General features: G+C 38.9%; 1 protein-coding gene across 2 annotated transcripts in view; it reads right to left on the reverse strand.

Moving 5' to 3' along the window:
* Positions 1 to 12,085: 12,085 nt before the first annotated feature.
* The window catches only part of LOC140476327 (GTP cyclohydrolase 1-like), a 43,779-nt gene continuing 37,913 nt past the window's right edge, over positions 12,086 to 17,951 (reverse strand). For both annotated transcript variants that reach the window (XM_072568760.1, XM_072568759.1), the window contains exon 6: positions 12,086 to 16,853. In XM_072568760.1, the coding sequence (XP_072424861.1) occupies positions 16,727 to 16,853 (127 nt within the window). In that variant the 3' untranslated portion in view covers positions 12,086 to 16,726. The remainder of the gene's footprint in view (positions 16,854 to 17,951) is intronic.

Consider the following 17,951-nt stretch of genomic DNA (forward strand, 5'->3'; position numbering starts at 1 on the left):
GGTTTACAAAATCATGAGGGGTATGGATAGGATAAATAGACAGTCTTTTCCCTGGCGTGGGGGAGACCAGAACTAGAGGGCATAGGTTTAGGGTGAGAGGGGAAAGATATCAAAGAGACCTACGGGGCAACTTTTTCATGCAAAGTGTGGTATGTGTGTGGAATGAGCTGCAGAGGAAGTGGTGGTGGCTGGTACAATTGCAACATTTAAGAGGCATCTGGATGTGTATATGAATAGGAAGGGTTTGGATGGATATGGGCTGGGTGCTGGCAAATGGGACTAGATTAGATGCTTGGCATGGATGAGTTGGGTCACTTTTCATGCTGTGCATCTCTATGACTTAAAGTTGAGGCACTGGAACCAGTCTCCTGCAGAAGGCATCTATTCATAGGACTGGCATTGGTATCCTAACTGGGAGGTTCACTGGTGTGGTTTGGGGGGGTTTAAGATAAATTGGCAGGAGGTTGGACAATGGCACATAGTAATCGAAAAGATGAATGGTATAGTGTGTTTTGGATAGTATTTGAGATGTGAGTGGTACCGTGTTACGTAGGGATAGATAATAAGGACTGTAAACAATACAAAAAAAATTAAAATGCATGCATAGACACTATGGACCAAGTTTGGTAAACTCCCAAGTTTGTCAGGGTGTGATGTAGTGGAAACTTGGTTTTAAAAATTATGAGGATTTATACTTTTTTAAAAATAAAAAATAAAAGGGAGCTGTGGTGGCAGCACAGATTGAAGGTACTATAGTTTTGGAAAGAGAAGGTTTGAGGTGGCAAAGGGCAGAATCCAGAGTAGTGATCTTGGAGGACTTTAACATCATCCCAATTAATATTTTGATAATTCGAGTAATGAGCAATGATTGGAAAGGATTTCCTGAAATATCTTCTGGTGACGAGGTATTGAAGTGGAATAATCATGTGATGCAAAAAAGACTAGTGTGTGCCAGTACAAGAGTGTATAAATATGCAGGGTCATAGTTGAAAAAACGTTTTTTTAATGTAAAGACCCTTATCAGATTCTTCATAGCACTCATAATGAGTCAGATAAATTGAAAGCACAAATAGAAATAAATGAGTATGGCTTTAAGCCATTGCAGAGGTAGTGTTGCAAACTGAGCAATGCAGGGAATTGAATATTCAAGTTTTTTTGACAATTGAATATTCAAGTTTTTTTTGACATTTCAGAAGGATTAGGAAGAAAGGAAAAGGAACTGGATTAACTAGTTTAAATAAGAGTGAGATCATTACATCAACAAGAATCTTGGTTCAAAAGATCAAGATGCAGAATCAGTTTGGATGGAGACACTGGACAGGAAAGAAATCCAGCTTTTAGGACCACTACCTACCTTTACTATTTGACAGTGTTGCCAAATGTATTGGGCAAACCAAATTAACAAAGAGAGCCTTGAGGATGAATTCAGTAGACTGTATTTAGAACAGTACCTTCTAGGACAACTAGGGAACAGACCACATTGGGCAAGAAAGTGTGTGATGAAAGGATTAAGCTGTGTAGTAAGGAATCTGGTATTCATTTTTGGAGTGAGGAATGAAAGTCCTGCAATTAGTGTCTTACAGTAAAATAAAGACAAAAGGAATAGGTTAAAAGATAGAGTGGTAGATAAGCACTGCCAGGTGTTTAAGGAAATGTTCTAGAACTCTTAAGATATTGTCCTCTGAGAAAGAAAGACGCTGCAAGAATGAAGCATTTGTAGTCAGTGTCATATAGCATGGAAAAGGACGCTTTGGTCCAACTCATCTATGCAAACCAGACATCCCGATCTGACGTAGTCCCATTTGTCAGCATTTACTACCAAAGTTAAAAATCACAACACCAAGTTACAGTCCAACAGGTTTATTTGGAAGTACTGGCTTTCGGAGCGCTGCTCCTGATGGCGTGGGGATTGTGGAGTATCCTCTGCTAACTAAGGAAGTTAAAGATGGTGTCAAATTGAAAGAAGTAGTATCTGATGCTATGAAGTTTAGTAGGAGGCCAGAAAATTGAGTACAATTTAGAGACTATCATGAGGCCTAAAAAAAGGAAGTAAGCTAGCAAGCAACATAAACTAGTGTTTATATAAAAATATTCAGTAAAGGAAGGAAATGGAGCCAGAAACTGGAGACTGGTTATTTCTTTGATAGCTGGACTAAAGGACAGGAACATAGAACTTTTTTACTTTTTTTTAACACTTTTTGACAGTTTTTGATACCTGAGCCATTTCTTGACAAGTTGGACAATTCTTAAGAGTTTGTGGACCTTTTATGCATAATCTCTTCCACTGTGAATAATCCTGCAGGGCACCTAACCCTACCTCTGAAGAATTCACATCTCTGGTTCCAGATAACAGGAACTCCAAAATCTGTTTTGAGTGCAGGCACTTGATTATTTAAATGGTCAGCTTCTTCCACAAACTGTATGTGCATAAAGCAAGACCTACCTCAATCCCAGCTCTGAAAAATGAGATTTCCCAGGTTTGGCGTGGGATTTGGGATATTTGCAGAGAGCAGTTAGAGTAATTAAGCAAAACAAAAACCTGGCATTGACTGTGATATGCACATCTCAGGATTCTATTTTAAAGTGTTGGAAAGCCTGGCCTGGAGATTAGATTACCTACAGTGTGGAAACAAGCCCTTCGGCCCATCAAGTCCACACTGACTCTCTGAAGAGTAAACCACCCAGATCCGTTTCCCTCTGACCAATGCACTTAACACTATGCGAAATTTAGAATGGCCAATTCACCTGACCTGCACATCTTTTGGATTGTGTGAGGAAACCAGAGCACCTGGAGAAAACCCATGCAGACACAGGGAGGATGTGCAAGCTGCACACAGTCGCCCAAGGCTGGAATCGAACCTGGGTCCCTGGCGCTGTGAGGCAGTAGTGGTATGTGATTCACTATCTCATTCATGCTTCCACTTGTTCATATATGAAATTAAATTTTAAAAAACACAAAATTGTGATATTCTCAAATGTGTCGCTGCAATACTTTAATTCCAAAATGACTGATTCGGTCAATTTGTCTATCAAGTGCTTGCTTTCAATTCTGAACAGTGACATTAACATGTCAACAAAATAATTTTTGAAAAGTCAGCATCATTGTAGGGAAACAAGCCACATCTTTGACAGAAGGTGAATATTCATTTTTTTTAAAATCTCAGAACAAAAATTATATGAGCAATCGAGACTAGAAAGGTTTTTGATGGACTGGGTATTTGTGTTTGTTTCCTTTTCAAATTTTGAATTTCTTAAAGGTGTCAGCAACACGATATTATATTCACGTGATAACAGTTATTAAAGATGCAGGGTATGTTTTAACATTTGTCAGGGACTGTCTTGAGAGGTCAAGTAGATTGGACTTGAGTCATTTGAGTATCGAAGAATGTGAGGTGACTTTATTGAAACACACAATGTAGATACAGAAGGAGGATGCTGGAAATCTGAAACAAACAGAATGCTGGAGAAACTCAGCAGTTGTGGTAATGTTTATGGTATGAGCCATATCCGACTCAACATTAATTCTGTTTTTCTCCACAGATACTGCCCAAATACGAAAAGATTGTTTCCCCTTGTGGGAAAGTTTAAGATAAGAGGACATAATGTCAGAGTAAGGTGTTCTCTCATTAGGGCAGAGATGAAGAGGAATTTCTTCTCTGAGAGTAGTAAACCTGTGGAATTCTTCACCACAGAAAACTATTGAGGTTGATTAATTAAAAATCTGTCTCTGAGCCATGAATTAGTAAGGGAATCAAGGGTTATGGGAGAAAGGCAGAAAAGTGGAGCACAAGATTATCACACCAGCCCAGATCTTACTGAATGGCAGAGCAGGCTTAATGGACTAAATGGCCTACTTCTACTATCTTGTGTAGTAAAGAGACAGATGGTGTGATGTTAAATGATAAATGGCAGTTTGTGGAGAATATCTTGAGCAACCATTTTGCAGTAACTTGATGAACTCTGGATAAAGATTGTTGGACTAGACTCCAAAATATGGACTTTGCAGAACTTGAGAGGGCAAATGTTACCTGTAGACTTAACGCCATGACTACCTCATGGACCTATGTTAAGTAGTACTTTTGAGTTAGTCATTGGCCAGGCATAGAAGCAAGTTGGGGTGGCACGGTGGCTCACAGCGCCAGGGACCTAGGTTCAATTCCCACCTCGGGCAACTGTCTGTGTGGAGTTTGCACAGCCTCCCCATGTCTGCGTGGGTTTGCTCCGGTTTCCTTCCACAGTCCAAAGATATGCAGGTTAAGTGAATTGGCTATGCTAAATTGCCCGTAGTGTTAGGTGGATTAGTCAGGGGTAAATATAGGGGGGTGGGTTTCTCTTCGGAAGGTTGGTGTGGACTTGTTAGGCCAAAAGGCCTCTTGCCACACTGTAGGTAAAAAAAAGTCACACAGCGTGGGGATTGAGGAAATATTCTCACATTGTCCAAGGTACCTGCTTGAATGGAGGCAATCCATGCAAGTGGAAGGAGAACAAAAAATGTAGTAGTGGTATGGTATTGAACAGTTAGTGGAATAGAGACTTTTTTTTTCCAGCTCCAACTGGGAGTCTAAAGTTGTCCACCCAGTGTTAGCTTTAAGAATATCACATCTTGGCTGCACAAGAACTTGGAGAAGGAGGAGCTATATTGTTATGGTTCATTCAGGAACAAATAAGCTATCTAGCCTCAAGAATGTGATGCTGTGTTGCACGTTTGAGGAGCAGGTTTCAGGTTAGTAATTAGGTTGATGAACCTTGAAGTATTTAAATTCCAGGTTACTACCTAAATCTTGAGGGAATTGATATTGCATCCAGAAGATCAGTGGGGTAAGTGCTTGGCTCAAAGGGTGAAATAGGAGAAAGGAGATCTGGTTCATAGAACTCTAGCACTAGTGTTTAAATTGAACAAATGAGGAAATGATTCTATTGAAATAGGCTTCATGTCAACCAAACAGTGATCAACTTCCTCAGAGATTGAACAACTAGAACAATTGTTAGGGCTTTAAACCAAAAAGAAAGGTCTGAAGATGTTGGGAGTTTTAGAAAACAATAAAAAAAATTGTAGTGCTGTGATTGTGGTAAGATTAGGCACAGCAGGGGCCAATGAACATAATAGTTCATGTAGAATTTGAAAAATGAACTGGCATGATAGCAGTCAAGGACTTTGGATTGTCAGGGGTTTGGGTCCAGTTCTGGGACTCAAGGCACCTATTTAGAAGGGATGGATGGCACAGCAACAGGACTGGGATCAGTATTGTCACATGAAGGTTCACTGATATAGTTGGGAACGGTTGTACGTTCTAATTGGTGGAATACCACAAGGATTTGTGTTGAGGCCTTCACTATTTATAAACTATATTAATATCTTGGACAAAAGTGCTGTAAGAATTGTATTCAGCTTTGCTCATGACATAAGCTTGCTGAGATGGTAATCTGTGAGGATGACATAAAGATGCTGTAAAAAGATTCAGATATAAGTTAATGGGCAGTAAGGTGGTACATAGAGTATAGTGTAGGGAATTGAGAGGTTACCTTCACAGCAGATCTTAAAATGATCAAACGTAATGTTCATAGGGATTTGGAGGTACTGTAACATGCTATTACAGCAAGCAATTGGAAAGACAAATCATATGATGGTCTCTATCATAAGGCAGCTAAAATACAAGAATAAATTAGGCTATAATTTTACTTGGGTTTTGATGGCAGACCTGGAGCGCACAGGACAGTTTTGGTTTCCTTTTCCAAAAGAACATCTTAAAAAGGATTGAGTCTGCATTAATTGATGTTGAAGAATGAAAGCTGACTTTATTGCAACATAAAAGATTCTCAAGAGACTGAATCAGGCCGATGCATAAAGATTGTTTCCCCTTGTGGCAGAGTCAAGGCCAAGAGAGCATAATCTCAGAAGAATAGATTGTATATTTAAGACTGAGATTAGATTAGATTACTTACAGTGTGGAAACAGGCCCTCCGGCCCAACAAGTCCACACCGCCCCGCCGAAGCGTAACCCACCCATACCCCTACATCTACATCTACCCCTTACCTAACACTACGGGCAATTTAGCATAGCCAATTCACCTGACCTGCACATCTTTGGACTGTGGGAGGAAACCGGAGCACCCGGAGGAAACCCACGCAGACACGGGGAGAACGTGCAAACTCCACACAGTCAGTCGCCTGAGGCGGGAATTGAACCCGGGTCTCCGGCACTGCGAGGCAGCAGTGCTAACCACTGTGCCACCGTGCCGCCCATAAGATGAGGAGGAATGTTTTTTTCTCTGATTGTAGTGAATCTGTAGAATTCTTCACCACAGAGGTCTCTTGGTGCTTGGTTATTAAGTATATTCAAGGTTGACTAAGGCAATCAAGGCTCATGGAGAAAAGACAAAGTCAGGTTGAGGATTGTCAGATCAGATTGTCATGATTTCACTGAATGGTGGAGCAGACTCATTAGCCCACTTCTGCTCCTAAATCATACGATCTTACTGAACTTTCTTTTGACAGGTGCAGTTAACATTCATTAGATTGATTCCTGGGATGAGAGAGATATCCTGTGCATTCTTTCTGATAATTGATAAATGCTTGACCCGTAATCTTTGAAGTTTAGAAGAATGAATGGTGACTGTATTGATATTTAGAAACTTCTAAAGGCAGCACAGTGGCTCAGTGGTTAGCACTACTGCCTCACAGCACCGGGGACCTGGTTTCAATTCCAGCCTTGGGTGGCTGTGTAGAGTTTGCACATTCTCCCTGTGTCTGCATGAGTTTCCTCAAAGTGCTCCGGTTTCCTCCCACAATCCAAAGATGTGTGGGTAAGGTGGATTGGCTATGCTAAATTGTCGACAGTATACAGGGAAGTGTAAAATTAGTTAGATTAGCCATCGGAAATGCAAGTTTACAGGGTTAAGGTGGGGGGATTGGGGGTGAGGGGGGGTGGTGAGTCTGGGTTGGTAAATCTTCAGAGAGTCAGTGTGGACTTGTTGGGTCAAATAAACTGTTTCCACACAATAGGCATTCTATCCAATAATAGGCGGTGCTGAGAGGTTGTTTACCCTGCTTGGTAATCTAGAATGGGGGACAGATTCAAGGTAAGGAGTTGATCATTTAACATTGAGAAAACCATCTTCACTCAGAGGATTTGAGTATTTGGAATTATTTCCCATAAACCAGCACCATTGTCCTATCAGAGTACACTCCTGACTAAAATCAATAGACTTTGGACTTACTTAAAGAAACAAAAGAATATGGGAAATGGGCAAGAAAGTGGACTTGAGCCCAGTTTGCCCTTCTGTATGATCCTTGACCTCAAGTAGCCACTTGGCCTCCTATTTCTAATGTTCTCATTGTCCTAATAAAGAGTCAGTGTGTCAAGGAAAAGTAAAGGAGCAGGGAAATAATGAGAAAACAAATTGTGGGTATATATTAATATTAGATAATCCAGATTTTAGTGTGATAATGACAGTTATATTCTGAATCTAACAGCAACTTTGGATTTCCTCATACGCAGAAGCCCAGTGAATTTTACCCATTCTCAGAGGGTAAAATGTTGTGCCTGTTCAAACTGCAACAACAAGAAATCAATTAAATTAAACAAGTCTTGCTGTAAATATGGATGGTGAAAATACGGCAGGGCTGGGAGCTAGGACTTGGTGTGGGGCTGGAGCTGGGAGTGGGAGCGGGGTTAGGCGTGGGGGCGGGAATGGAGATCGGGGCAGGGGTGGGGTTCGGCGTGGGGACGGAGATCAGCGCATGGGCGGGGTTAGGTGTGCGAACGGAGATTGGCATGGGGGCAGGGTTAGGCATGGTGACGGAGATCAGCGTGGGGGCGGAGACGCATGCAGCGTAGTCGTTGTGCAGGTGAATGATGGCAGTGGGGGCAGAAGTGGCTGCGGCGATGGCAGAAACGGTGTTGTTCCCGATAGCCGTGAAGAAGGGCTCATGCCCGAAACGTCAATTCTCCTGCTCCTTGGATGCTGCCTGACCTGCTGCGCTTTTCCAGCAACACATTTTCAGCTCTGATCTCCAGTATCTGCAGTCCTCACTTTCTCCTTGCTGTAAATATGCTTGAATAAAGTTGCATCTTGTAGTTATCTTAATCAACTGTTTGGACATCGTATGACATACCTCCAGCGCAGGTGAGACTTGAACCAGGATCTTCTGACTCAGAAATTGGGCATCAATAGCACCTTGTTGTCTAATATGTAAATAGGTTTGTAAAGGTATGCTGAATCTCATGACCACGAAGCATTTTTAGAAGTGCTGAAAGAGTAAATAGTTGAATGCAAGACCAGCCCAATTGATTTTGGCACCTTGAATGACCTGTGACTTTGGCTGCCCCTCCCACTCATTCAATAAGGAAAAAATGAGAAGTCACTAATGAAATTTTCCCTTTAAAAATTCACTTTGGTCTAATTTAGTGTCCCTCTAAAGCCTAGGTGACCGCTTGGTTTGCCCATTCAGTTGGACCAGCCTTGGTTGAATTTGAAATTCTTCCATTGTGATGATAAGTTCCATGATTTATTTGTTTATACACTTGTAATCATATTTTGCTTCGCTATCCAAAATAAAATGGATTTTAAAAGTGACGGGAAAAATGACTTTTACTTTCTGGTTTATGTTTGTAAGAATGTGATTGATTGAATACCTTCCTTGTAGACATCATTGTTGCTGTATACCAATTGATTTGTCAACTGATGAAATTTACTATCGAGAAAGAGGTAAAGTTCATGCCATAGGAGTAACTCAATGTCTGCACCTTCCCTCTAATTATTGCATCACCTGTTGACCACAAAATCGACGTCACTAGTTGTCTTTCAATTGTGGCTTTTGTTGCAGTGTTTAATCTATTACACAACACTGGATGAACTTTCTTTTCTAGAATGAAATGATCGTTTGAGAAAGACAAAGGAGGCTTTACAATACAATATTAAATAACTCCACTAGGGGGCAGACATCCAATAGATCATATTGGGTAGTTAGGCAAAAGTGAGAACTGCAGGTGCTGGAGATCAGAGTCTAGATTAGAGTGGTACTGGAAAATCACTGCTAAAACTAAAAAAAACTAGAAACCTTGGTCTATGAGAATTGGCCACTCCCCTTCCATTGTTTCAACCGTTTTAAAAAAAACACCTAAAAGCCTCCCAAGTTATTTATTTAAGATGTTTTCAGTCATTAGTTTGGCACCTCTACTTTTACAATCTCTCAAAAAAAACAGGACAAAAGATCCTTTTGTCTGGGATTTACATATTAATAAATCGAAATCTGCAACCCATTCTAAGTGATTAGAATTTAGCAACAATCTAGGTTTGTTCAATACATCCCATCAGTTGTATGACACTATGATCTTTTACTATTCATTCTGTGTCCTAAGACCCTGTCCCTCTAGCTACCTGACCAAGGAGCAGCAATCTGAAAGCTTGTACTTTCAGATAAACCTGCTGGACTGTAACCTGGTGTTGTGAGTTTTAACTTTGTGTTTATTTTCAGCTTCAGTTTTCCCCCAAATGATGATAAGCATATACATGTAAAGAAAATTCAGATATTAAGATCCTTGGTCGCATCCTAGTCAATTATTAATAATACTGAGCTCTTGCTGTGGTAAATATTTAGGATCAAATAAATTAAAAGTTTAAAACAAGTCATACCTTTTTGCGTAAATGGGATGGCATTCTTTATATTTGTTGGCTTTAATGCAGATTTTATTCCCATAGGCAATGCTATAAGGCAAATTTAATAGTTCTATTGGGGGAGTTATGCTCAGTGGATGTATTAGTTATTCAACACTACTGGGCTGTATATAGCTCACTCCAAATTCAATTGGAGTTCCCTGCCAAGGTCATGTCATCATTTAACCTCTAACAATTAATCTGAGGCATCATAGTTGCTTCCAACTCTGTAATTACTGATCAATACAACCATTCAGAATCAATTTGTACCATTGCCTATATTAGTCTTCAAACAGGATTTACCAAATCTCATTCAGTCTATATTGCCAAGATTTCACAATTGCAGTATTAATTTTTGTTTAAGTAAACATTTTGTTATTTCTTTCATTTTCTTGAACCCTGCTGAAAGGCTTAACATCTGAGGACTCTGGGACTTTACTCGATGGACTTTAGAAGGATGAGGGGAACCTAATTGAAAGTTCCAGCATGCTGAATGGCCTGGACAGAGTGAATGTTGGGAAAATCTTTCCATAGGCAGGAGCCTTAGAGTAAAGGGAATGGAGACAAGGAGAAATGTCTTTAGTCAGACAGTGGTGAATCTGTGGAATTCATTGCTACAGAGTGCTGTGGAGGCCAGGTCATTGAGTATATTCAAAACAGAGATAAATAAGTTCTTGATTGCCAAGGGAATCAAGGTTACAGGGTGAAAGCAGGAAAATGGGGTGGAAACACCTCTCAGCCATTATCGAATGGCAGAGAAGACTCAATGGGCCAAATGGCCTAATTTCTGCTGCTATGGTCTAAACTGTAACTACATTTCAGATGTACTTATTGGATATAAAATGTTTTAAGACATCTTGTGGTAACGTGCAGACCTTTCTCTGTTTCAAAGAAATACAAGCCTTCATAGTCCCTGTACATGTCAGAGATGTACAGCATGGAAACAGACCCTTCCGTCCAACCCGTCCATGCCGACCAGATATCCCACCCCAATCTAGTCCCACCTGCCAGCACCTGGCCCATATCCCTCCAAACCCTTCCTATTCATATACCCATCGAAATGCCTCTTAAAGGTTGCAATTGTACCAGCCTCCACCACATTCTCTGGCAGCTCATTCCATACATGTACCACCCTCTGCATGAAAAAGTTGCCCCTTGGGTCTCTTAGAGTTGGGCAAGCAAGACAGACCTAATTCTTGTGTCTTTCTGCAAGAGATTACCATGAAAGGAGATGGGATACATTGTTCCTGGCTTAGGTTGAGATTTAGGTCTGAAGACCCGAGGTGGATAAGGCCTCCTTTGAAAACTCTTTCCCTCTCTCTCTGACTTGTCTTTCTCAATGTTGCTTCAGCACAATCTCCTTTCATGTTGCAAGTCAAAGGGGGGAAAGATAACTACAGCACCCATGATTGGAATAATTAGTCTGAGCAGAACCCTTGAACTAAGAACCAAGGCCTTTACATGCATGGCCACTCCCTGCCAACTTTAAACAAAATTAACAGCATTTAACAAACACGGGCATTACCAATAGAAATGAATCAGCAACTAATCGGAATGTATATTGAAGATTGCTTTAACCAACACTGCCAAGCATTCCTCCTTGCTACTTGACACATTCGGCTGCACATAGGATATGGGTGTTGTAGGCAAGACCAACTTTTATTCTGCAATCCTAATTGACCCTGAATGGTGTGCTCACTGCCATTTCAGAGGGCAGTGAACAATCAACTACATCATTGCAGGTTATGGTAACTATTAGACCAGTACCTATATTTTAATTTCACCATCCCCATCGTGCGATTTGAATCTGTTCCCAGAACATGAACCTGGGACTCTAGATTACCAGAATAGGTCACCACCTCCCCTAATTCTACAACCCTCAAACTACTTTCTTCCTGGCTACTTGTAAACCCCTCCACTTCCTTTGTGTCACCATTAGTAGCTGTTCCTGTAGCACAGTAGGCTCAAGGTTTCAGATACCCCTCCAAACCTCCCTGTTTCTATTTATCCCACTCCTCCTTAATGATCTTTTTTTTTAAGAAAGCCCATCTTTTTCAGTTACTAATGCTAAGTCTAGTTTGGTGCTGATGTTTCTTACCCAGCTAACACAAAGCACGTTTGGATCACCATTTTACATTAGCAGTGCTATATAAATCCTGCTTTTTGTTGACAAGGAAATGTTTCATACTATATCTAGGCTTTGCGTACCTAATTAATGCCTTAATCGGATTTAATTGGAAACTGCTGATTCGTTTGCAGATCAGAGCATTTGGCACGTTTTGTGCAAAGCTGACCTTTCCCATCCATGCCTCAATAACCCAAGTAAGACAGCAAACGTTTTCACAAATTTTAGGTTAAAATCATTGTATATTCTAAAGAAAATAACAACTTTATAATTTAAAAAGGCAAAATATTACTCAAATTCCATGAAAACAACAAACATTGCTCAGCTCATTCAAGTCTTTAGGTTAAAGTACAATTTAATGTGGTTAAATTGTTAATACTAATAATACTTACTATATAAACAATTGGACATATATTACAATCTTTGACTATATTCAATACAGTCCCTTAAGTGCACTAAAATTAAATACATTTCAAAAGCGACAGAGCAATTACAAAATTAGAGTTTAAAACAAACAATTCTATTTGACTCTCAGGATACAACAGAGTCCAAGGCCATATTTCAGTGCCAACAGACCCCAGGTTAATGCATTATACAAGTTACTCAGAACAACATACACTGAATATGGATTTCCACATACCAGAGGGAGAGATTTTTCTCAATGTCAGGAATTTGCTTGTAGCAAATTGGTATACAATTCATAGCCACTCTTTTTAGCTATATTAGTCAATTAGTAACATTGAGTTTTCCATATGAAAAGTTGCACGTTAGCATTCTGAGCAAAGCAACAGTATTCACAAATACTGCAAATTTCTAGAATGTATGTCAATTGCAACATTAAAACATCATTAATTTTTAAATAAAGAATTATCACCACACAGTACACTTAAAATATGCAATAATGAAAAGACACTTAAATAATACATGGAAAATGATACACTATTATACATTTTTGTGGAATTTATCAAGAAGTAATCGTACAACATTTGTGCAATGCTTAATCCGTCACTCTGAATCTTATCACTTGCCAATGATTTAGGCTGCTCCAGTGGTCAATCCCTGTACTCAAAGCTAATTCTAATCATGAACTACTAAAAAATTAAATGGAGTTTGTTAAAGTAGAATGTCTGATTAACCATTCATTCAAATAAATTAAACTGTCTAATTATCATTAAAAATTAATAAATTGACATTTTTTTCAATAAATTACACACCTTTTCAAAAAGAAATTAGGAATTTATAGCTTGGTGAACGATGCAATTTCAGATACTTATTAAACCACTTTAAAAATTTTCTTGATTGTAATGAGTTACCAAAATGTATTTCATCTTAAATTGACATTTTCATCTTTTATTTGAAAAATTTGTGCTATTTTTAAAAAGTAAACAAAAAAAGCAACTTTTTTTAAACAAAGAAAATACAAAACTTCACCTCATGCATGTTATATCGCACTCCTGGAATATTTAAGAATCCCACCACAGTATTCTATGTTCAAAAGATATTTCTTTTCAAATAACTCTATTGCAGGCTAATGATTCTGTACTTCTACATAGAATGTCTTGATTAGTAATCAAAATATTTTGAAAATAATGAAATTTTAAAATATTGTAGGAAAATTATTTCTAAAGAATATTCCTGATTCCCTGGATTTGGAAATTCTTTTGTCTGAATGTTAATACATAACATGGATTTCTACAAATGTTGAACATGTAATATTTTGCCAGTGAAGTCATTGTTCACCTGTTGGTGCTGCCTCTCACTTGCTACTCTGTACATTTTGCAGCTCACTGCATCATTCATCACTTTACTCATCACTTTACTCACTGACCAGCATCCCACCCCATTTTCTGTTTCATGTGCAAGATGGTGGGTGAGGAAGAGGGTGGCCAAGAGGTGCAGCAAGTGGGAGATGAGCAGGGCAGTGACGGGTTGGCAATGTGGCAGCAGTAGTCATGCAGAACAATGTTCTTTGATATTGGCAGGTACTGACAACACGACAGGTGCCGCCATTGCCCATGTGCAGTGAGTGCAGCACTTGTGGTTGCAGTAGCAACAAATTTAAACACTGATGATTACATATTTCATTCAATTACCTTGCTATCAGGTGAATTAGTATCTGCACAAGATTTGGCAATTCAAGCTGTTACATGAAAGATGGTCAAGATTTGCCTAAACGAAACAAGGAAGAATACACGGTGCATTTGTTTCTATGTTCTCCTCTGCATTTCCTGACTTACGCAAATCAACTCTAATCTTTTGCCAATGTTTTATTATTTTCTCATCTTCATTATGGGAAGCATACCTCTACCCTTCTAAGAACTCTTTGGATGAATTCACAGGAGAGAGCACATGTCTTTCCACTCTGGGCTATTTGAGGCATACAAATAAATCATAAGATCCACTTAAACCTTCTAATTCTGTCTACAGGTGACAGCAAGTATATTAAGTTGATTACAAAGTGGCACTTTGGGTCTTACTGAAAAGAGGAGAAAGTGAGGACTGCAGATGCTGGAGATCAGAGCTTAAAAATCAAAGGAACAGGAGAATCGACGTTTCGGGCATAAGCCCTTCCTGAAGATTCTCCTGTTCCTTTGATGCTGCCTGACCTGCTGCGCTTTTCCAGCAACACATTTTTAAGCTCTTACTGAAAAGACACCTTTTGTCATAGCTTTTCACCTTGCACTCGTTAGGACATTTCACAAGAAATGTTAAAACACAAGTAATGTGCCACCTGTAAGCCAGACAGTACTCTCAAACAGCCTATATATTCTCCTTTTCATTTTTTTTTCTAACTTGAATGTGGTACTAGGGTTCATTTTAAATCTGACTAATGGTGAAAATGTATATTTCCGCTCTACCATTGTCTTAATTGAGTATCTGTTCCCCATAAATTTGAATGAGATGATCAATTCAAATTCATGAAATTTGCTAACGTTATGAAATTAGGGCAGTGGAATTGAAGGAATCAGAACACATTCTGTCCAACTTCTTCTGTAGCTTGAGAGGGTAGAACAGTAATTGACAAACATTATTAGACTAATGTAAAATGCTGAATAAGAGGTCCAAGCACAATAGAGTGGCAAACAGTGATTACAATATAAGGCTTGAAAAAGAAAGCTGGAGAAATTTATAGATAGTACTAAAACAGACTGAGTAAATAATGATGATCAAAGAAAGTTGAAAGGCAGTATTGATGAGAGGATCTGTAAGACATGACAAATGGAATTTAATGTCAGCAAATGAGGTGGCACCCTTGATTAGATAAAAGTAACCATTCCAATTTGAACAGCAAAAAAGATTGGATGACGTACAAGATTGGAGAATATTTGGTTCATTATAAAAGCAGCACTTCACATGGATAATTTCAATGTGAAGGAAAAAAGTTTATGAATTTGGGGGTTTTAGAGTAAGATGTAAATGTAAAACTTAAAATGGTAAGTCGAGATAAGACCTTAGTGAAATCACAGCTTCAGTCATGTATACAATTCAGAAATTCATACTCCAGGAAGGGTGTGGAAAATGCCACCTAGAATGGGAAAATTAAAACAGCTCTAGAAAAATCTGAAAACCTGGACTCCTGTTCATTATAACAGAGTGAAGCGATTTGATAGTAGTGTCTAAAATCATGAATGGACAATGCAGACTGTTGCCAGTGGTTGAGAGATTTAAAGTAATTGTCTATGAAATGTATTAGGGATCATGTTCACATTTAACAATGAGTTAGGTGATTAATAGGTGCATGAATGGACTGTGGGGGCTCCTAGTGCAATGGTAGTGTCATGAACCCAGGCCTTCTGACCCAGAGATAAAGTCAAACCATAACATCTGAAAGGTTGAATAAAAAGTGTCTATATGTGTGATTTAGGCAGACACAGGACTATGACAACTGTTGAATATACAAATGATCGCAAATTGGTCAAACCATTTCTCGGTTAATTTTTAAGCAAAGTCAATATAAAACAAACAGTATAATATGAAAGTTATAGGAAAGCTTATTCAATCTGTAGTCAGACCACATCCTTGAGCACTATATCCTCTTCTGGCTGCAGAGGCATGAAAGAGACACAAGAGCCACAGTTACCAATGCATGGAATTATCCTCTAGATCAAACATTAGAGACAAAAACATTAGAAACACATTAATTCCCCTAACTTTTGAGTCAATCTGGATATATAAAGTATGGTGGCCAGATTGATATCCCTTTTTCCTTTTGCTTCATATGTACACAGTATTTGCACAATCATAGCAGTTCTCAACTCTGAAGCAAACAATAATATTGAAAAGATTTAACTTCTTCTGTTGAACCTAATTTGTCAATGGAATGAAGTCAGAATTCTACACAAACTCTGCACAAGTAACTGTCATGTGGAGAAGAACTATGCAGTTTTCTTCAGACACCACTGTAAATTCCACCACCATGACATTTACTCCAAGTCTTCAGAAGCACTGCTTGATGCTACTTAGAAAAGTAAATTTTAAAAATATGTGCAACAAGGAGACCACATATAGGTGCAAAGGATAAAATGTTTCAGTGAAAATTCAGTACTATTTGTGATATTTCCCCGTTCAACTGGCTGGTACAGAGGAAAAAGTACTTTTTTTGTTTTTAGTTAAAAACTAAATGTGTAAATTTGTATAAATATTCTGAGTAGACCTCTGCTAGATTCCATTAAATACCAACCTATTGGTTACAAGACATCTAAATCTATGAAACTATCATGTATTTTTTTGAGAATTCTAAGACACTCAAATATTAAACACTAAGAACTGTGACTTTGTTACAGTATATTGACATAACCCAACGTACATTATCCTTTACTATTAACAGGTTCATATTTTTGTAAGTCTGAATCCTACATCTAGACATTTAACAAATACAAGTAATAACAATTAAAGCATATATTGAACATCTAAAAGCAGTCTGTTCCATTCAGTGTTCAATTTTCAGTTCTTAATAAGAGTTAGAAACTCCTCACGGGTCTTCGGGTCTTCCCGGAAAACACCTAACATGGTGCTGGTTACAGTTTTACTGTTCATCTTTTGCACTCCCCTCATCACCATACACATGTGCCTACAAAGAGAGAGATTATTTAAACAGGCTTGTTGATATTCTCAGTCACGATCCTTCAGATTTGGCAGAATGGCTTGGCTGTTTTAATAAGCAACTTCATTTTACACTAAACTTTCAGTTTATATTGGACTCCTACATTTGACCAAGTAATGTTTTCCAGAACCAAGACAGTGTTTAGCCAACTTCCAAATCTCCACCCCAATATGGACCACTTGTGATCAAATCTTCCACAACCATTCCATTCAAAAACAGGTCATGCCATCATTATTCACCTCTCTTTTCTATATTCCTATTACTTTCCTTGCTATCCTTTCTTCCAAGCCACATCCACCTCAGATTCTCTTTCCCATTTTTAATTGTCAATGCTTCCCAACTCTTCATGAGCAACTTCTCTATCATTTTTCCCTACCCCTCTCTTTTCTTCCCCTGACTTCTGCCATCCATCTCTCTCATCCCTGCTCATGGTACAATACAATTATCCCAATGCTTCTACACTTTATTATTACATTTGATCTTATTGGGTACATTCAATGGACATTAAACAAGATAAATCCCACCATACAGCTGTGGAACCTTTAAATTCAGGAGAAAGTGAGAACTGCAGATGCTGGAGATTAGAGTCAAAAAGTGAAATGCTGAAAAAGCACAGCCGGTCAGGAAGCATCCGAGGAGCAGGAGAGTTGACATTTTGAGCATAAATTGTTTTTCAGAATCATCAGGATTCCTGATGAAGAGCTTATGCTTGAATCATCCACCCTTCTGCTCCTCGGATGCTGCCTGACCGGCTGTGCTTTTCCAGCACCACACTTTTTGACCTTTAAATTCAGTTGATTAAAAAAAAGCTGGAATACAACACTAGTATTGATGATAGTGAAAGTGCTGTAAAAATCCACCTTGTTCACTAATATCCTTTTCTTAGGGAAGGAAACTGGGCAGATTTTATATGTCTCCAGGCGTTTAACTGCCTTCCAAAATGCCCCGGCTATCCAATAGTCATAAAGTATTAGCTAAGGAATCCTGGCCTGGCAAAAAAAAACACATTTTTGGGATCATGTCTGACCAGAAGCTTACACTAGACCAGACAAATCACATTTTGAC

Source organism: Chiloscyllium punctatum, chromosome 4, assembly GCF_047496795.1.
Source record: "Chiloscyllium punctatum isolate Juve2018m chromosome 4, sChiPun1.3, whole genome shotgun sequence".
NCBI classification, from domain to species: Eukaryota; Metazoa; Chordata; class Chondrichthyes; order Orectolobiformes; family Hemiscylliidae; genus Chiloscyllium; species Chiloscyllium punctatum.